This window comes from Lepidochelys olivacea (genome assembly GCF_965140295.1).
Source record: "Lepidochelys olivacea isolate rLepOli2 genome assembly, chromosome: 3".
In the NCBI taxonomy this organism is placed as follows: Eukaryota; Metazoa; Chordata; order Testudines; family Cheloniidae; genus Lepidochelys; species Lepidochelys olivacea.
In genome coordinates this window covers 84,014,713-84,036,722 of record NC_140413.1, presented here as the reverse complement: position 1 = coordinate 84,036,722, position 22,010 = coordinate 84,014,713, and the positions used below count along the sequence as shown (strand labels likewise).

Below are 22,010 nucleotides of genomic sequence, written 5' to 3'. Positions count from 1 at the left end.
CCTTTCTGTTCTGCACAACTAGTCCGATAATACTAAATTCTTCCTCTATTATTTCAAGGACAGAGCCAGGACTAGTCATGCATAACAGAAAGAGGGAGAAAGAAGGCTGAGGCTAATCCATTAGATTCATGCCCAAATCAGAGCTGGAGAAAGCTGAGATAGCTGATCACCAACTTCCCTGTGATAAGGGTAAAGCGCATCATCCCTCCAGCAGAGAGGAAAAATAAGCCCCAGCCAAGAATGGGGATGGTTGAGAGACCATCTCCCAGCAGCTTAGAGTTTAGGCTAACTCTCTTAGGCTAGAGAGTTTCCCCTCTCATCAATGAAGAGGGAAATCCCCAGGAGCATACAGAGAGAAGGGAAAAAGATGATTTCCCCTTTTTGTGAAAAAGGGAGACAAATTCTATCTTACCATTTAAAAAAATTGAAGCTCTTGTGTGTCATTTAAAAGAGCATCTTGTGAAAAGAACAAACTCCAAACGTAACCTAGCAGTACATGCTCAGCTAGTATTTGCTATGGAATTTTATGAACAAGAAGAAGTACTAAGCCCAAGTCTGTAGATAAATGTAGTGTACTGCAGAACAATCTTCTTGTAATGCATAGCTCCTTGCTGCCAGAGATTTCCCATGTGCCCATTGCTGGGGGGGGTGGGGGGGGAATCTAACTATAAGAAGTAAGTTTGGCAAATTATTCAGATAGTCTTTTTTCAGCTGTAAACAAACTTCTCCACCAAAGAAACCCCCAACAGAATTTAATTACTAGAAAAGCCACATTACCTCAATTATTTGATTTTTTTAAGCAGAGGTTTAAAGTGATATTATATAAAATAACTTTCTCAAAAGATAGTATTCAGTCTAGCTGTGAGATAAATTAATTTTATTCATTTTCCCCATAATGTCCAACATGTTTGCCAATGAAAATGTATAGGTAGCATCAGAAATAGTTAAATATACAATCTACATACAAAGATAATCAGCACTTAATGGAGTTGTTTTCAATATATTAATAGCAAATCCTGTTTGCATTTACTACTACTATTTTAAAACAGCTGAAATATTCTGTGGTTTGTATTAACAGTTTAGCAGCCCCCAGGTTAAAATGACGTCATAGTGATAGGCTGAAGGAAGGAATGGTGGCTTTGAATTCTGCTGAGAAGCTTCTGTGCCACAGGCTTGAACTCTGTTTCCCAATACAGTTTGTGATAGTCTCTTAAATCTCTGTCGAAGTTGTAATCCAATGCTAGTTCCTCATCTGCAATGGGGGAAAATGTCAACAATGCTGAAGAATTAAAAAAAACCCTATGTATTACCACTAGGGCATGTACAATTTTTACCAGTTCTACATTCATAGTTTGCAAACAACTTTGAGTTAAACTAAAAACCACTGTCTGAGGAGCTTACTTCTAATGGAAAAACATGAATGCATTTGGGCTCACAAAAATAAGTAGAAAAAATAGTATTGTGGGGTCTATATTTATCACCTCCCAATGGCTTCACAACAGTTGTCTACAACTAACAGGTTTTTTTTCCTAAGTGCCAGCTTGGGAATTTGAAGTCAAGCTGAGCTTGTTCTGGTTTGATCATCATCAACAGTAAGAGATTCTAAAATTAAATGTACTAACAAATTCATAGATGTACAAGCCGGGAGGTAATCCAGCTCATTCATTTATGATGTGTTGGCTCTTCCATAAATCACTCACTGGTAATCTGGTTTGTTGTTTACTCCAATTCTATCCAACGATATCCCTGATCCACCAATAGGAGCCTGGACGGATCAATACAGCATTTAAGCCTATCCATCTTACAGAAACGTCCAAAGCAAGAAAGAACAGGAAAGAGTAGACTAGAGAAGATTAGACAGGTGGTCTTCAAATGTTGCTTCGTGAGTGGAGATTGGAGGCAAGTACGATAGGAGAAGAAAACTATGACAAACAGGATTACTGGTAAGTAATCTTATGTTCCTCTTCTCCTATTTTACCCAGCAACAGCCTTGACTATCAGATGTGGAAAGTAAGGGGGGAAAAAACAAAAACAAAAACAAATTAGGGCAGGCTTACAGTGGAACTTGAAGGAACATGCTTCAGAATTTGGAATCCACTACAGGAGCCAAGCACAACTGATGGTTTTTGACAAATGTCTGAAAGGAGGACTAAGTTAAGGTTTTTTCCCCCCCAACATGACTGAGTTTTGGCTGAGTCAGTTCAGAAGAGACCTCAAGGGAGAGCTACTTGCAATCCACATTTTGGCAAATCCAGCAGTTACCTCAGGGAACAGGTGGTAGATCCCATCCCCTTGCAAAGCAAGTGCCTTTCTCTTTTTACTTTTATTCTTTGAGCATGTAGTGGAGGGGAACTGATTCCAACTCTATGACAGGATCTCAGCCATTTCCTCTAATGGAATAGAAGCCACTTGGCCTCTAGGCCATCAGAGAGAATTGAATGAGATCCTGGGCAGCAGCTCTATGATCCAAAGGCCATATTCTGAAATGGGGCTCTGCCCAAGCATATGTGAGGGGGGTTCTGAGAAGGGCAGAGGGCTGTGGATGTCACACTGGGTTAAGTCATAACTTTAAGACAAAGAGAGAGCTTGGAATGCCTGAAATACCAGCACATTGAAGTTGGCATTTCAAGGCAGGGGGCTGCAAGTCCCCCATACTGAGATGCCCAAATGAACATCACAGCCTACAATGCTAGCAACTGTGATTATGAGGGTGGAGATGAAAGGATGGGAGAAGCTGGACCCTACCAAAAGTAGTGGGGGAAGGCTACTTCCAAAACAGGGACTTCCAAAACTTAATAGAAAGGAAAAGCAATTAGTTCAAGGAGAAGAGTGTTGTCTTTGCAGCAAGAAACCCTGCAATGGCTGGAGATGAAAGCAAAGCCAGGACATCAGATCCAAACAAGCAGCAACATTGCCAAAGAGGCTCAAAATGAATCTGACCACAAAGGGGCTCAGGGAGTGGACTCTGGAAAGGACAGATAAGGGATTCTGATGTTTGTTCTCAGAGAGAAATGCATTACCTAGCCCAGAGTGTGTTTTCAATACAAGTTAACTATCTCTGACAAAAGACAGGTATCTACTAAATAGGTAGAAATTACACTTTTCATCCATAACATGTTGAAAGAATGGGTAAAGATCCTGGCTGAAGGGTCCTGGATCAAAAGGTTATTGAAGCATATTGTATGTACCCACACGACTGCAGCAAGTAGGCTATGAAAGTCTTGGAAAGGACAGGAGGCAGAGATTAGACCAAAGTGAATAGCGCAGACCTGGAGCTGAAGATTCCCCACAGAGATGCAGATTACAATGATGGGCCACATGAATGGGGATCCTCTGTGGAAGTACAGTAACTCCTCACTTAAAGTCATCCCGGTTAATGTTGTTTCCTTGCTGATCAATTAGGGAACATGCCCATTTAAAGTTGCGCAATGCTCCCTTATAACATTTGGCAGTCACCTGCTTTCTCCACTGCTTGCAGGAAGAGCAGCCTGTTGGAGCGAGCTGGTGGGGGCTTGGAACCAGGGTGGGCCGGCAGCCCCCATCAGCTCCCCTAACTTCCCTGTGGAGCAGCCGCCCAACAGGCTATCAATTGCCAGGCAGGTCAGCTGTCCCTCCCCCCACTGCCGTGTGCTGCTCCTGGGAGCCTCCAGCTTAATGTGCAGATGGGGGTGAGGAAGAGGGGTGCTAATTTCAGGGTATCTGCCTCCGCCCACTTCTGTACTTCATCTCCACAGAGCGGGATGGGGGACACAACAGGGCTCACAATGGAGGGAGCTTGCTGATCTACTTAAAAAGGCAGTGTACTTAGAGCGGGGTCAGTGTACTTAAAGGGAAATGCATCTCTGTCTCCCTCAGCCATGCTGTCTTCCCTCCTTCCATTTGTGCTGCCTTGTAGAGTGTGAAGCTACATTAACAACAATGTGTTTACCCTTAAGGGCACAGTTGAATGCTAGTTCATCATTTAGCAGTAAGGCATTCCCTGGGAAATATCCCACCCTCTTCCACCCTCTGACTTCACCACCACAACCAAGCTTCACAATCATCACTGCTGTGTACAGTATTGTTTGTTTAAAACTTATACTGTGTGCGTGTGTGTGTAGATAGATAGATAGATATAGTCTTTTGTCTGGTGGAAAAAATTTCCCTGGAACCTAACCCCGCCCAATTTACATTAATTCTTATGGGGGAAATTTGGATTCACTTAACATTGTTTTGCTTAAAGTAGCATTTTTCAGGAACATAACTACAACGTTAAGTGAGGAGTTACTGTATGTATCCAGGTACAAATCATCTAGTTGGAGAGTGTCTAATCTCCCAACCCCTCTTCTCAGTGTGGAAGTCAGGGTGTGACATAAATATAAAGGGAAGGGTAAACACCTTTAAATCCCTCCTGGTCAGAGGAAAAATCCTTTCACCTGTAAAGGGTTAAGAAGCTAGGATAACCTCGCTGGCACCTGACCAAAATGACCAATGAGGAGACAAGATACTTTCAAAGCTGGAGGGGGGCGGGGAAGCAAAGGGTCCTCTCTGTCTGTGTGATGCTTTTGCCGGGACCAGAGCAGGAATGCAGGTCAGAACTCCTGTAAAAAGTCAGTAAGCAATCTAGTTAGATATGCGTTAGATTCCGTTTTGTTTAAATGGCTGATAAAATAAGCTGTGCTGAATGGAATGTATATTCCTGTTTTTGTATCTTTTTTGTAACTTAAGGTTTTGCCTAGAGGGATTCTCTATGTTTTGAATCTGATTACCCTGTAAGGTATTTACCATCCTGATTTTACAGAGGTGATTCTTTTACTTTTTCTTTAATTAAAATTCTTCTTTTAAGAATCTGATTGCTTTTCATTGTTCTTAAGATCCAAGGGTTTGGGTCTGTGTTCACCTATGCAAATTGGTGAGGATTTTTATGAAGCCTTCCCCAGGAAAGGGGGTGTAGGGCTTGGGGGAGAAGACGTTTCCAAGTGGGCTCTTTGCCTGTTCTTTGTGTAACACTTTGGTGGTGGCAGCTTTTAACCTAAGCTGGTAGAAATAAGCTTATGGGGTCTTTCATGCAGGTCCCCACATCTGTACCCCAGAGTTCAGAGTGGGGAAGGAACCTTGACAGGGTGTATCTCCTGCACTACAGAGCACATGAATGCCATCCCAGGAGTGAGATCAACACACTGCTTCTTCATGGTGTGGTGGAACCCAGGACTAGAGCATAGAGTGCAGGCTCTGTGCCATGAGAACTGAGAGAATCCCTGCAGCCTGAGGGCAGGAGTGACATGTGAGAGGATGCCCACAGGAGAGGAGGACAATACCAGGCCATAGGGGAATGTAAGTGTATTGAGACCCTCTACCACCCACGTGTAAATGAAGTAGGGGACAACTGGATTGCCACGTTAAAACCCACTGAAGAGGGAGGAGGAAAAAGCATGATGTGGAAATGGGAACCAAGTTGCCCAACATCATAAGGTAGAGACAAGCCCCAGGTCTGCTGTTCCTGAGGGAACTCCTGCAATGGGGTAACTGAAGCAACTATGCAGAGTGAGAAAGTGCCAGGCTGAAGGGCCCTGCAGAGGCAGTCAGTAGAGCAAGTGGGAAGAAGGTATCAGGGGCAGCAAAAAAGCACTTGTCCCTGAAAGAAGAGGTTATTCACTGGATGGACTGTGACAGAGCCACTTGAAAGGGGAGGAGAGCTGCTTCTGCAACTCAGAGTGCAAGGGTCTGAAAAGGGGCAGAAAGAAGAAATGGCTTTCCTTGCTGCTGTCCTCCTCCCTCTTCTCTCTCTGCAGACTTTTTATTTCCCACTCTCCTTTTCCTTCACCTTTGTCTACGTTATTATATGTATCTTCTTGCTAGAGATGGTTAGTGAGGCTAGTGAACTGAGGTGATTGCTGCTCCATGCTCCAACTCACAGCAGTCCAACAAATGACAGGAAAGGGCTGGCCTGCTGCTTAGATACAGTCTATTAATTGACTGAAGTTGCCTCCTCCTTCCTGACTGCTAATAATCGAGGTGTATAGTGGGTATAATGGCAGGAGAGAGCTGCAGGCCAATATTAACTCACTGTTGTCACTACCAACATACGATGACTCCCAACACACACAGCGCAGATCTGGTGAGTAAGAGTCCCATTTGTACAGTCACTTCTGACCATAAATTTGAGGAAGATTAACTTTCAAGTTAAATTTTGATTTAAATAAGCATCCTTACATGCTACAACTAAAATTGTAATTGCAGAAGGACACCCACCTGATGGCAGATGAACAAGCTAATGGGAGTAATCATGTACTGTGTCAATATCTTAATAGCTGGAGGAAGAAAATGTTAAATAAAAAGGAAAAATCCTTAATGAAAACATTAAGAACGATCCAAAATGAAGATGCATAGTCACAACTGGACGGCAGACCTTTCAGGAATGATTGTGACTGACCAGCATGTTTGTGCTTTTGTTAGAGAAATGCTAAGAGGTGCACTATTGATTGTGCAATGAGTATTTTTAGACAGATGCCTTATCTTATCATGCAGTACATGGCCATCTATCACTGCAAAGCAATGAAAAATAAAGCAAATAAATTACTTAGTAACTTTGCAGTAAACATGAACCACTTCTCGCAGTCTAGAAATGTCTGCAGCAGACTTTGGGGCATCTCACTTCTTAACAGGTCTTCTCAACTACCATCCAATCCTTGCCTCAACAGTAATATATAAAACTTTTCAAGAAATTTTAAAAAATTGTAAATCAAAATTAAACAAAGATTTGCCTCGTTTTCTTTTGGATTTTTCTTGCTTGTTTGTTGTTGTTTTTTTAAAGGCAATTGGAAGAGGCTGACTCAGTGAGTATAATACAAAGCAAAGTAGTGAACATAAAATAAAGGGGTAAAATTAAGTACAGAAACTATGCACTATTATGTACAATTTGAAAACAAATGTATCAAGCGGTAATAGGATCTAGTTTATCTACATGCCACTTGATGTCATTTTTCTGCTTGTCTTTCTCTCTGGGACACAGCCCCTGGCATGGGGGGAGCAAGGCAGGGGTTACAGGGAGTCTTGAAAATAGATGGAGATAGGAGGGTGGCCTCTGGGGGACTGCAAGAAGCCCCTGGCATGTGCAATGAGCTCAGCCTACATAAGCACTGGAGAGTTGCACACTTTGTTGCATTAGGAGAAATGTCTTATTCCCCTGTGCTGCCTAGTGTGCTCTGTATTCACAATCAAGGTTAGTTAAGCAGCTGAACGTCTGATCACGTGCTTCTGTAAATCCCTACATTGCTTTGGAGGAGAAGAGGGGCCCAGTTCCAGTTCCTATACTTTGCACTGTGAGTATATAGGGCAGTTGGGTCAAAGACGCAAAGGACTGTTGGTGAAAGTCAATAGCTTACTGACTGGCAAAGCAGCAGAACTGGGACTGGAATGATTGGCAATGGTACAAAAAGGCAGTTCTACCTTGGTGACTTCCTACATCTGAGATGAAGGAGGAAAAGCATGGAAAAACATGGAGATAGTAGCTGCCGTGAATGGGCAAAGGCCATTGTGTCATTGAGTAATCCATGAACCACTAACCTGTTTAAATACATTGCATCCCATGCACAGATACTTCCTTGGTTTTACTCCTGTCTTGTTCTGCTCTGAGGAAAAGGTAATGAGATTGTTAGCTCTTACCTAAAAATGATGCAAGCAGCACTAGGAGTGTATTGATATCTTCTTCTTCAAAGCATGATGCAGGACTTGTGATATTTTCACTATAGTTCCACAGCGTTTTGCATATCAAGCAAGCCAATTGCCAGTCTGTAGGCCCAAAGTCTCTTAAACAATCAACTAACCTGTTAGTATGGGGGAAAAAAGTGTTAATGTTCTGTTCAATTTTATTCTCTCTTGTTCCATTCAAAATCAAACTAGTCTTAAAACATGTGCAGAGAAACATTAGCATTAGCACAATACTAAGCTTAAGATTTTACCTTCTTCCTCATTCTACTGCCCCTTCTTTTTCAAGTTCCGTAAAGCCTGGCCACACAGCAGATCACCTGTTCCTACTTGTTGTGTTCCACCAGCATGCATTCTGTTGGTGACATCACAGCCGCTACAGAACTCTACCGCACAGCAAAGCCAGTACAGAGTGGATCAGATAAGAATAGATTTTTGCCCCAAAAGTGGCAGTTTTGAAAAGGTCTCTTTTACAAGCAGGGTTCCAGAATTAAGCCACATCTACAATCCTGGGCAGGATGAGCCTCGGGGGTGAGGTAAGGGGGAAATCTAGTTATAGGGGCATGATTGCTCCATAGCACCTCCTGCTGGACAAATGTGGCACTGTCAGCATTCCCTGAGGCAGGTCTCCTCAGCTCTCCACTCACAGATCTGTATGGGAGATGTGGCTAAATCAAACACAGAGTACACCTTTCAGGTTAGCAGAAGTCCAACTAAAACGTCCCAAAGAAACAAACAAAAAAAAGTTTCTTTTGCCCTTGAGGGCTTTTATTCAGTCTACCCTTCGGGCGCTGTTTCATAAAGAGGACTACCTTTGAGAGTCTTTCTGGCTCTGGGATAGAACATCTGGCCTCCAGGCTGGTTCCCTGGAGTACTGTTCTCAGCCCAATAGGCTGTTCCTTGTGTCTTCCCCAACACTGATACAGAGCAATAGGCCCTCAGGCTGGTTCCACCCCGGAGTATAGAATCATAGAATCTCAGGGTTGGAAGGGACCTCAGGAGGTCATCTAGTCCAACCCCCTGCTCAAAGCAGGGCCAATCCCCAATTTTTGCCCCAGATCCCTAAATAGCCCCCCTCAAGGACTGAGCTCACAACCCTGGGTTTAGCAGGCCAATACTCAAACCACTGAGCTATCCCTCCCCCCTGGCCTCTTGCAACCCTGGTTCAGGGCTTTCCACAGGAGCCTCCCCATTCCCTGTCATTCCACTACAGACTGATCTTTCAGTTCTTTCATAAGGCCTAGGAGTCCAGTAAGCTGTCAGCTGACCCTTCTTAGTCCTGTCCCCTCAGACTAGGAAGCAGCTAATTAATTATGGCATAGGTGTGACTAGCCCCATCTCTCCTTAAAGGGGCCAATCACACTGTGTGACATCCCACTAATGACCGAATATATGTAATATCAATCCTGGTGAAAGAGTCATTCTATCTAGCTACCACAAATTGAAGAACGAGATCAGGATCAAGCCCTTTGCTTCCTTTCAAGCTATATATCAGAGAAGGAAGAGCCCCAGGATCCTGGAGAATCAGCATATCCTGAGAGTTCAAGTTCCCAAGTTGCTTCTTTTGTGCTGTTTCATGAGAGAGACAACACAGAATTTGGACCCTTATTTTCAGTTTTGATTCTGGTGGGCTTGCACTGTCTGAAGAGTGGAGCTTTGAAATTTGGGGATCATTTGGTCCCACAACTCAAAGTGAAATTCATCTGAAACCGCTGAGCTGAATTCATATTAAAAAAAAAAAAAAAAAAAAAAAAGGTAAAACCTCTTGGTTTAGATGTGAAACATTAGCCCATGTCCACCACCAATACTGGACTCTGCCTGTGACTAGGCTTTCCATGTGAAGGGGGGATGCTGGGGGCTCACAGGGCTCATGTCAAAACAAACAAAAAGTTGCCAATAAACAGCAAGCCTGCCAATATCCAAAACAATTAACATTGCAGTCAACTGGATTTGGTTCCAGGCAAAATCTTTCCATTAATAGAAAGTTGTCATTAGCAGAGTTGCTGTTAAAATGGGAACCTGCAACCATCTACCATCAAAAAGCCAAAATAACTGTCAGCAAAAGTAAAAAGCACCAGGTCACCAGAGGTGATACTATGCAACATCAGCAGACCAGCCTAGCTGTAAAGTGGCATTTTGATCCTGGGCTTTTTCTGGTCCTTCCGGGAAGGAAAAAGATCATTTAGAAATCAAGTGCAGCAATGGCCATATCTGCCTGCACTAAAAATTCAGAAGAAAACCTGAGATGAACACATCTGCACCTTCTAGCACTGGGAGAAGTAGCATTGACAATTTCAATGAGCTATCAGTTCCTATTTGTCATGAAGACAAGTGTCCAGGAAGAAGTCCCAAGCCACAGCTCATCACAAGACAGCCTGGGGCAAGATCCAGCACTATCGCCATATGTCCCCATGAACTTTCAGACTCCATCCATTATCTTGTTGAGAGAGGACCTAGTCAAATGACATAAGAAATTTTAAATTTTCCACAGCAGCATGGCAGACATTTCACTGATCAACACTATGAAAGTGTACTAGCAAATGGAGAAGCTGTCAGTCGAAGCTGGATGGTGTGTTCCTGGGCAGCGGACAGGTTGTTCTGTTTTCCCTGCTGTCTGTCTGCCAGAGCAGCTCCCAGGCCATCATGCAGAAACTTTCATAAATGGTATGTCAGACTGGAAGAAGTTGGAGCCTAAACTAAGGAAGCATGAAGGTCATATGAACTGCTCCTTCGCCTAGAAAGAACTGCAAAATTGTCTCAAGAATTCTGTGACTACTGATGAAAAGCTGCAGCAGGAAACGAAAGGAAAGAAATACTGTTGGTATTTCATACTGCAGTGACTTCTATATGTCACCCTATTCCTTGGTGAGACAAATCTGCCATTTTCAGGTGATGTTCAACATTTGGGAGATAGATGGAATGGATAATTCCTGAGAGGGTTTGAGATACTAAGTATAATCCTGTTTTGGCAGGTCATTTGGATAAAGTGAAGGCAGGTGGAAATGTGCATTCTAGGCTTAAATTGCAGCAAGGGCGGTTTAGGTTGGACTTCAGGAAAAACTTTCTAACAGTCAGGGTGGTTAAGCATTGGAATAAGTTGCCTAGGGAGGTTGTGGAATCTCCATCATTGGAGATGCTTAAGAGCAGCTTAGGCAAACACCTGTCAGGGATGGTCTATATAATACTTAGTCCTTCCATGAGTGCAGGGGACTGGACTAGGTCAGTGGTTCTCAACCAGGGGTACGTGTACCCCTGGGGATATGTAGAGGTCTTCCAGGAGGTACATCACGTCATCTAGATATTTGCCTAGTTTTACAATACGCTTCAAAAAAGTTAGTATAAACTAATATTCATTCAGTGACTTGTTTATACAGCTCTGTATATTATATACTGAAATGTAAGTACAATATTTATATTCCAATTGATTTATTTTATGATTATATGGTAAAAATGAGAAAGCAAGCATTTTTCAGTAATAGTGTGCTATAACCCTTCTGTATTTTTATGTCTGGTTTTGTAAGCAAATAGCTTTTAAGTGAAGTGAAATTTGGGGGTACGCAAGACAAATCAGACTCCTGAAAGGGGTATAATAGTCTGGAAAGGTTGAGAGCCACGGGACGAGATGACCTCTCAAAGTCCCTTCCAGTCCTATGATTATCTAGTAAAGACACCCAAAATGGGTCCAAAAATTAAACAACAAATTCTGATGGAAGTGAAAACTTAAAAAAAATTATGTACTGTTGTTCAACTGTACACTGGATTGTTTTCATGTGGAACAAAGGTCTTTAAGTCTTTGGTATGTAGACGTGCACGAAGAAACAGTATCTAACTAAAGAGTCTTTTCTTAAATTCCTGAATGTCAAAGGCCCTTCCAGAGCAGAACTTGCTGAAACTACTTTAAAGCAGCTAGAACACATGAGACTTAAAATAACATACTGCAAAGCCCAATGTTTTGATAATGGCTCAATACAAGGGACAAGCACAAGGTTTTGCAGGCACAAATCAGGAAAGTGCATTCCTGTGCCATATATACATATATGGCCTTGTATTCACAACTGGAACTTGCTGATTTTTTCCTTGAGTCCAAAAATGATTTGGTATACTGTTGTTTGGTTGCTCTTCTAAAAGGTGGGATATAAGCATGTGGCTATTCCCCTGAAACCCTTGGCTGAAAAAAGATGGGAGGCACACATAGGTGCTGTAAAAGCTATTAATCAACAGCTCTCCCAGATCTGGGATGCACTCCTGGACCTACATAATTGTACCTCCAACGATATGGTTTGCTCAGAAGCAAAATGACTGCAAGAGGAACTATCTACTTATTCTTTCATGGTAGCCCTCACTGTGTGGTACAGGGTGTTGAACAAAATCAGCACAATGAACAAGCAGTTTCAGAGAAATGATATGGACTTTAGTATGGCATGCAGATTAACAGAAACAGCAGCAGCAACCTTCCACAATTATCATGAAACAGGTTTCGATATAGCACTTGATAAAGCCAAAGAAATGACACCTCACTTGGATTTAGAATGAGCATTTCCAGTTATTCACTCAAGGGGGAGACAGAAATAGTTATCTGAAGATGGAGGAGCTGATGGTGAAATGGATACAAAAGACAAGTTTAGGACTGATTTTTTAAAAGTCACTTCTGAACATTGTCATTACAGAATTTTACAGCAGGTTTAAGGGAATTTTAGCTTTGTATGACTTCTTACATATATTTCCCAAACGGGATGACGACTCTCTGGAAAAAGCATGTAAAGAATTGTCTGAAACTGAAGCAGACTTACCAGCTAACCTAGTGGATGAACTTGTCACATTAAAACATATTTTGAATAAAGATGAAGTAAAAACTCTGCGTTAGATTCTGAACAACATCATTAAGAACAAACTGTACTTAGTATTTCCCAATGTTTACACAGTATATCATGTATTTGTCAATTCCTATTACTGTGGCTTCAGCTAAAGGCTCTTTCTCCAAGATCAGTGAGACCTATTTTTAGTCTCAAATGTCATAGAAGAAATTGAGTGCTTTAGCTCTATTGCCTATTGAAATTCGAGTTGGACTTCACAGAATTGATCAATACTTTTGCAACCACAAAGGGAATAAAGATTGTGTTGCAGTGATTCTAACTGCATACAGGGTGAACTATTTTATATATTTTTAAAATTTATGATTAGTTACTTTACCTATTTCAGGCCACAGACTGATTTCTGGTTTAACTCATCAGTTATGTAACTGATGGTAACCTGCAGTGGATTCTACATTATCTGATTAAGTGTTTTGCTTCTATGGATATATAATTACAGCAGCTATCACCACCAGTTAGGATTTAAAAAAAAAAATAGGGTAAGTGATAAGCCAACCAGTTGTTATTTATTTTTTATCAGTATCCGATCGGAAGGGTCTTAGCTTTAAATACTGCTTCCTTTCTTCGTACTTATAAGTAGAACCATCTTGTCTATTTGTGGTGATGCCAACTGAAAAGTGGAAACTGTATGGCACTTTATGACTTGTCAATCCACAGCTGAATCCATAGTTATTTTAATGATTGACTTATTTTGTAAAAGCGTGACATTCTAATAGCTGAGTAGTTCTTAGTAAAGGTTTTTCTCTTTCAAGTTTTCCTATAGCACTTGCTGAAAAAACTAAAATACTGGTGTTTTGTTTGCTACATAAGCAGATTCCATTTGGAGGATTTTCAAGGAACAATATAAAACAGGCCAAAAAGATAATTTGAAGAGCAAGTACCATGAGACTCAAATACTAACAGAAAAAAAAAAATTAAGTACCTCAGAAGCAGGAAGCCTACCAAACAATCAGTGGGGTCCCTGGATGAGTGAGATGCTAAAGGAGCAATGAGAGAAGACAAGGCCATTGAGGAGAAGCTAAATTAATTCTTTGCATCGGCCTTCACTGTAGAGAATGTGAGGGAAATTCTCACACCTGAGCTATTCTTCTTATGTAACAAATCTGAGGAAGTGTCCCAGATTGAGGTGTCAGTAGAGGTGGTTTTGGAATAAAATGATAAATTATACAGTAATATGTCACCAGGACCAGGTGGTATTCACACAAGAGTTCTAAAGAAACTCAAATATGAAATTGCAGAACTACTACCTATGATATGTAACCTATCATGTAAATCATCTGCTGTACCAGATAACTGGAGGATGTCTAACGTGACGCCAATTTTTTTTAAAGAAGTCTCCAGAGGTGATCCTGGCAATTACAAACCGGTAAGCCTAACTTCAGTACTAGGCAAACTGGTTGAAACTATACAAAGAACAGAATTATCAGACACATGGATGAACATGATGTGTTCAGGAAAGGTCATCACAGCTTTTGTAAAGGGAAATCATGCCTCACCAATCTATTAGAATTCTTTGAAGGGATCAACAAATATGTGAACAAGGGTGGTCCAGTGTATCTAGTGTACTTGGACTTTCAGAAAGCCTTTGACAAGGTCCCTCACCAAAGGCTCTTAAGCAAACTAAGCAGTCATGAGATAAGAGGGAAGGTCCTCTTGTGGATCAGTAACTGGTAAAAATATAGGAAAGAAAAGGCAGGAATAAATGGACAGTTTTCAAAATGGAGAGAGGTAAAATAATGGTGTTCCCCAAGGATCTATATTGGAATCAATGCTGTTCAACATATTCATAATGATCTGGAAAGGGTATAAACAGTGAAGTGGCAAAGTTTTCAGACAATACAAAATTACTCAAGATAATTAAGTTCAAAGCAGATTGTGAAGAATTACAAAGGGATCTCAAAACTGGGTGATGGGGCAACAAAACAGTAGATGAAATTCAATGCTGATAAATGCAAAGTAATGCATACTGGAAAACATTATCCCAATTATGCATACAAAATGATGGGGTCTAAATTAGCTGTTACCACTCAAAAAAGAGATTTTGGAGTCAACATGGATAGTTCTCTGAAAAACATCTGCTCAATGTGCAGCAGCAGTCAAAAAAGCCAAGTGAATTTTAGGAACCATTAGGAAAGGGGTAAATAAATAGAGAAAAAATCATAATGCTGCTATATAAATCCATGATACACCACCCTTTGAATAATGCATGCAGTTCTGCTCACCCCACCTCAAAAACATACATTAGAAATGGAAAAGGTACAGAGGACGACAATAAAAGTGATTAAGGGTATGGAACAGCTTCTATATGAGGAGAAAGAAAAGGAGTACTTGTGGCACCTTAGAGCCTAACATATAAAAAATATAAATAGAGCCTAAACTATATTTACAGGTTTCAGAGTAGTAGCTGTGTTAGTCGGTATCCACAAAAAGAAAAGGAGTACTTGTGGCACCTTAGAGACTAACACATTTATTTGAGCATAAGCTTTTGTGAGCTACAGCTCACTTCATCGGATGCATGCAGTGGAAAATACAGTGGGGAGATTTATATACACAGAGAACATGAAACAATGGGTGTTACTGTAAGGAGAGTGATCAGGTAAGGTGAGCTATTATCAGCAGGAGTGCGGGGGGTAAAAACCTTTTGTAGTGATAATCAAGGTGGGCCATTTCCAGTAGTTGACAAGAACGTCTGAAGAACAGTGGAGGGAGGGGAATAAACATGGGAAGTAGTTTTACTTTATGTAATGACCCATCCACTCCCAGTCTTTATTTAAGCTTAAGTTAATTGTATCCAGTTTGCAAATTAATTCCAATTCAGCAGTCCGATTTGCGGATACAGACTAACACAGCTTCTACTCTGAAACCTGTCATTATATGAGGAGAGATTAAACAGACTGGGACTGTTCAGCTTGGAAAAGAGATGACTATGGGAGGCTATGATAGAGATCTATAAAATCATGAATGGTCTGGACAGTGAATAAGGAAGGGTGATTTACCCCTTCACACAACACCAGACCCAGCGGTTGCCCAAAGAAATTAATAGGCAGCAGGTTTAAAAACAAACAAAAGGAAGTCTTTCTTCACACAATGCACAGTCAATATGTGGAACTTGTTTCCAGGAGATATTATGAAAAGAATTAGATAAATTGATGGAGGATAGATCCATCAACAGCTATTAGCTAAGATGGTTAGGGATGCAACCTCATGCTCTGGTTGTCCCTAAGCCTCTGACTGCCAGATGTGGGAACTGGATGACAGAGGATGGATCACTCGATGATTTCCCTGTTCTGTTTATTCCCTTTGAAATGTCTGGCACTGGCCATTGTCTGACCCATTATAGCCATTTTTTATATTCTTATGTAAGTTAGCATATCTGTTAACAAGTTTTAAACTTGCAGTTGGGGTTATCAGCAGAAATAATTCATAAATTAGGTGCAATGTACAAACTATCTCCCTTGCCTTATGGTATGATTGATAGATATAATAAAAAGCAACATTATCAATATTACATTTAATTGTCTTCATTTTGGATTCCCCCCTCCCAAGTCTGTCAGGGAAAGTTATACTTAAAACAGCAGAATACTGAAATAGTAGCCAAATTTTACTTTTCTAAACTCTTAAAATCCATAATTTTCCAAAGGTATAATTAGGCCCTATTCTCCTGGAAGGTTGTTTTCTTAAATAATGACATCCAGGGCATCCAAAATACCCACTCTTCCCACCCCAAATAATGGGACCATAGAACCCGCCCTTACTGCAGTACTTTGCATTTTAGTTTGCACAGTGCCTTGCAAATGTGCGGGACGCTATGGTAGAGGTGCTGCAGAAATCCTAAAATGCATTAGTAGAACGACTGTTATAAGTTGTGCTGTGTGTGAATACATCAGAATGGTTCTTCCAAAACCAGTATTTCTATGTGGCTGCTCTAAATAGTTAAAAATGATGCAACAAACCATTTTCTGGAATGAAATCTCTAAAATGGCCTCCTCACTTAGGGCAGATGCACCATAAGGATGTCTTTACTGTACAGTTAGTCCAGGTGATTGGCACCCAGGTCTGAATACCCAGGTGTGAGCAGCCACTGCAATGCCCTACATGAGTTTCTGTGTCTTCACTGGTGCTACTGTCCCCTGTGTGTATCACTAGGATTCTGGGAGTATTTCCCAGGGTTGCTTGTACTGCAGGAAGCTAAGCCTCTGATTCTTTTCCAGTGAATTATGGGACGACGTGTCTGTCCCCTGGGCACACAAGGGGAATTATGGGAAGGCACTGGAGAACTATCAGTACTCAAATGTCTTAGCCTATACCCTATACATTGAAATGTATATACCTATACACTGAAAAATATACAGGTTACCAGCCTGAGTGAAAACAGAACCCAGGCTCTAACCCATACCTCTATCTCTGCCAGCTATCATGGGTTCAAGGCATCACTAAGAGGTGTGAGAGGTTTGTGTGCATGGAGGGGAGATGGTTTAGGGGCAACACCCAGGTAAGAGCCCAGGCTAACTTTGCAGTGAAGTCACACCCTAACAGAAGGAGGCAGCTGGCAGCATTACCACCAAAGCAGTGCTCATCAATAAAATAGGGTGGAGCTGTAAGAGTTTATACAAGCAACAGAGTTCTTGCTTTAACAAGAGGTCTGGCTGGATGAATCTATGTTGGAGGCCTCATGGCAGGGCTGGGCTAACTAGCTGCAAGAAGTTTGGAGTCCACCTTAAGGAGGGTTTTGATTAAGCTTTTACTACCTGGTTCTGCAAAACATTACTGAATCCTAAAGGTACATTTATTTTTTAATATCTGCCAATTCTTTTCATGTAAGCAATTTTGTCTAGAATGTCACAGTTTTCTACTGGAAATGCTGTTCTGGGAGAAAACAGAAGTTGACAGCTAAACAGTTTTTGTTCATGAATTTTTGTTGTTCTCATCTCTTCAATGCACTCCCTTCTCTCGTACCAACTTTCCTTCTACAGACCAACCCTGCAATAACCTCTCCACAAACTGAGCTGAATAGGACTATGTGATGGACTTAACCCTATCACACCTGGAAGGCCAGGGAGAGAACCCCAATTAGTCATGTGCCACACCTGGGCGGGGGTGTGATTAACTAAGTGCCTAGTGCACGGTAATACATGGTACTCCTCCTATGGGATAAGTGTACTATATCTAATGAACTTTGAACCTCCAGCAAGCCAAGGAGCAAGACACTGAGGTTGGAGAATCAAACTCTAATCTACTGTGTGGCAACATGGAGTCAACCCTGAATGGTATCTAAATACCAAAAAACAGTAAACAAAAATACATTATGCTTTCTTATTCCATTTAGAAGTTAAACAATAAAATTAGATTTGCCAATAACTGTAATGTTCTTATCAAATCATCTGCACAGTTCCATACTCAGACTTGGTGAGGCACTTGCATAACATCAGAGAAAGGGAAAAATACAGCAGAAATCCAGACAGGGAACAACTGCTTATAACATAGAATCATCATCTAAAGCCACTTGATATCCCTGATCAGGATTTTTCCCCCCAAACTTACTTCTTAATTCCTCCTTCTTCCTTTAGTACAGCTCGTTTGTTCTTATCCACAGTAAGGTTTAGCAGAACTCCACAGGCAGAAAAGCAGACATCTTGATGTTTGGCATCGAGCAAAGCAATCATGAACTTGTATACTGGATTGTACAGAAGAAAACAAAACCATCCTCAAGAAACATGGACTTGGACTATACTGTACTTATTACATTTGTATGCTTAGAGGACAGTAAGAAGCATTTAACTGAAGCACACAGAATTACCTGAAAATGTTACTTGATGACATATTGTAATGTTGCTAGAGTACTCTGAGATTGATATCAGCCATAACTCCATAAAGTTTGAGTACGGATTCCCCTAATCCCCCAAAGGAATTCTGGTTGCCTTTTATATTTGTGTTTTCATATTAAGTTGGTATATTTTTACCGTTGGTTTTGCCAAATTGAAACTAAAACAATACTTCAATTTATTTTTCATTTAGCAGTCCTGATATTGGAATGAATTGTAGGGGCAAAATTTTCGAACTGTGATACCCAAAAATTAGGTACATAAATCCATCTTTTGGGCACCAGAAGTGTTGAACTCCCATTTACTTCAGTTGGAGCTGCAGGTGCTTATCATTAGGGCTCCATGTCTGTCACAGAGGTCATAAAAGTCACGGATTCTGTGATTTTCCACAACGTCTGTGACTTCTGCAGGGGCCAGTGGGGCTGACCCAGCTGCTAGACCAGCCCCAGAGACAGCAACACCAGCTGCAGCTGCTCCGGCTGGATGCCCAGGGACCGCTGCTGGGTCCGCGGCTGCTCCAGCCGCCCACCCGGGGACTGCTGCCTGGGGCCACAGCTGCTCTGGCCAGCTGCTTGGGGATCACTGCTGGAGCCACTGGAGCAGCAGCTGGTGTGGCAGTCTCCGGGGCTGCTCCAGTGGTCCGTGGCCTCCCGGCAGCTGGTGCTGCTGGTCCTAAGTGCAACCCCCACAGGACCCCTCCCTTCCCCAATATTTAATCACAGATATTTTTAGTACAAGTCATTGACAGGTCAAGGGCCATGAATTTCTGTTTATTGCCCCTGATCTGTCCAAATGCCATTATAGAGAGAGGCGGTGTTGAGTTAAACTTTTACAAGATACTTTCTCCAAATTGCAAAGATCTGGCATTTGCCCTAAAGCTCCTCTGCCATGAAAAATAAAAAAAAGTTATGAGAATGCTGGCATCTTACACCTCACCCAGAGGCAAAAGGGAGCTCCCTCTTGGTGAGGTTGATAAATGTTTTAAGATGCATGCCATAGATGCACACACTGTCACATGTGGGAACCAAAGACCCACAAATGTGAACCCTTATGAATACTTAAGCTGGAGTTTCATTTTTACACAGAACCATGGAGGACATCTAGTCAAAGTGAACTTTAGGAATCTGGGGAGCCAGGGGAAAATTTAAAGATTATTATTATTTTAAAGAACAAACAATTTCTGCGGGCGTAGATTTTTTTCTTGTGTGAAGAAAAATGTATTCCCGCACTCATTATCTAAGCCCTGGTCTACACTAGGACTTTAGGTCGAATTTAGCAACGTTAAATCGATTTAAACCTGCACCCGTCCACACAGTGAAGCCCTTTATTTCGACTTAAAGGGCTCTTAAAATCGATTTCCTTACTCCACCCCTGACAAGTGGATTAGCGCTTAAATCGACGTTCCCAGCTCGAATTTGAGGTACTGTGGACACAATTCGATGGTATTGGCCTCTGGGAGCTATCCCAGAGTGCTCCATTCTGACCGCTCTGGACAGCACTCTCAACTCAGATGCACTGGCCAGGTAGACAGGAAAAGAACCGCAAACTTTTGAATCTCATTTCCTGTTTGGCCAGCGTGGCAAGCTGCAGGTGACCATGCAGAGCTCATCAGCACAGGTGACCATGATGGAGTCCCAGAATCGCAAAAGAGCTCCAGCATGGACCGAACGGGAGGTACGGGATCTGATCGCTGTTTGGGGAGAGGAATCCGTACTATCAGAACTCCGTTCCAGTTTTCGAAATGCCAAAACCTTTGTGAAAATCTCCCAGGGCATGAAGGACAGAGGCCATAACAGGGACCCGAAGCAGTGCCGCGTGAAACTGAAGGAGCTGAGGCAAGCCTACCAGAAAACCAGAGAGGCGAACAGCCGCTCTGGGTCAGAGCCCCAAACATAACGCTTCTATGATGAGCTGCATGCCATTTTAGGGGGTTCAGCCACCACTACCCCAGCCGTGTTGTTTGACTCCTTCAATGGAGATGGAGGCAATACGGAAGCAGGTTTTGGGGACGAAGAAGATGAGGAGGAGGAGGAGGTTGTAGATAGCTCACAGCAAGCAAGCGGAGAAACCGGTTTTCCCGACAGCCAGGAACTGTTTCTCACCCTAGACCTGGAGCCAGTACCCCCCGAACCCACCCAAGGCTGCCTCCTGGACCCAGCAGGCGGAGAAGGGACCTCTGGTGAGTGTACCTTTTAAAATGCTATACATGGTTTAAAAGCAAGCATGTGAAAGGATTACTTTGCCCTGGCATTTGCGGTTCTCCTAGATGTAGTCCTAAAGCCTTTGCAAAAGGTTTCTGGGGAGGGCAGCCTTATTTCGTCCTTCATGGTAGGACACTATCACTCCAGGCCAGTAACACATACTCGGGAATCACTGTAGAACAAAGCATTGCAGTGTATGTTTGCTGGCATTCAACCAAAATCCGTTCTTTATCTCTCTGTGTTATCCTCAGGAGAGTGAGATATAATTCATGGTCACCTGGTTGAAATAGAGTGCTTTTCTTCAGGGGACACTCAGTATAGCCCATTCCTGCTGGGCTGTTTGCCTGTGGCTGAACAGAAATGTTCGCCGCTGTTAGCCACAGGGAGGGGGGAAGGTTGAGGGGGTAGTCACGCGGTGGGAGGAGGCAAAATGCGACCTTGTAACGAAAGCACATGTGCTATGTATGTAATGTTAACAGCAAGGTTTACCCTGAAAGAGTGTAGCGACTGTTTTATAAAATGTGTCTTTTTAAATACCGCTGTCCCTTTTTTTTTCTCCACCAGCTGCATGTGTTTCAATGATCACAGGATCTTCTCCTTCCCAGAGGCTAGTGAAGCTTAGAAAGAAAAAAAAACGCACTCGCGATGAAATGTTCTCCAAGCTCATGCTGTCCTCCCACACTGACAGAGCACAGACGAATGCGTGGAGGCAAATAATGTCAGAGTGCAGGAAAGCACAAAATGACCGGGAGGAGAGGTGGAGGGCTGAAGAGAATAAGTGGCGGGCTGAAGACAGGGCTGAAGCTCAAATGTGGCGGCAGCGTGATGAGAGGAGGCAGGATTCAATGCTGAGGCTGCTGCAGGACCAAACCAGAATGCTCCAGTGTATGGTTGAGCTGCAGCAAAGGCAGCTGGAGCACAGACTGCCACTGCTGCCCCTCTGTAACCAACCGCCCTCCTCCCCAAGTTCCATAGCCTCCACACCCAGACGCCCAAGAACGCGGTGGGGGGGCCTCCAGCCAACCAGCCACTCCACCACAGAGGATTGCCCAAAAAAAAGAAGGCTGTCATTCAATAAATTTTAAAGTTGTAAACTTTTAAAGTGCTGTGCTTAAAGTGCTGTGTGGCATTTTCCTTCCCTCCTCCACCACCCCTCCTGGGATACCTTGGTAGTCATCTCCCTATTTGTGTGATGAATGAATAACGAATGCATGACTGTGAAGCAGCAATGACTTTATTGCCTCTGCAAGCGGTGATTAAAGGGAGGAGGAGAGGGTGGTTAGCTTACAGGGAAGTAGAGTGAACCAAGGGGCGGGGGGTTTCATCAAGGAGAAACAAACAGAACTTTCACACTGTAGCCTGGCCAGTCATGAAACTGGTTTTCAAAGCTTCTCTGATGCGTACCGCGCCCTCCTGTGCTCTTCTAACCG

The 22,010-nt window shown here is 42.5% G+C and overlaps 1 protein-coding gene across 2 annotated transcripts in view; it reads right to left on the bottom strand.

Moving 5' to 3' along the window:
• Positions 1 to 893: 893 nt before the first annotated feature.
• The window catches only part of ARMC2 (armadillo repeat containing 2), a 135,424-nt gene continuing 114,307 nt past the window's right edge, over positions 894 to 22,010 (bottom strand). For both annotated transcript variants that reach the window (XM_084623454.1, XM_084623455.1), the window contains exons 17-19: positions 18,099 to 18,231; positions 7,645 to 7,805; positions 894 to 1,252 (exon numbers count right to left, since the gene is read on the bottom strand). In XM_084623454.1, the coding sequence (XP_084479580.1) occupies positions 1,095 to 1,252; positions 7,645 to 7,805; positions 18,099 to 18,231 (452 nt within the window). In that variant the 3' untranslated portion in view covers positions 894 to 1,094. The remainder of the gene's footprint in view (positions 1,253 to 7,644; positions 7,806 to 18,098; positions 18,232 to 22,010) is intronic.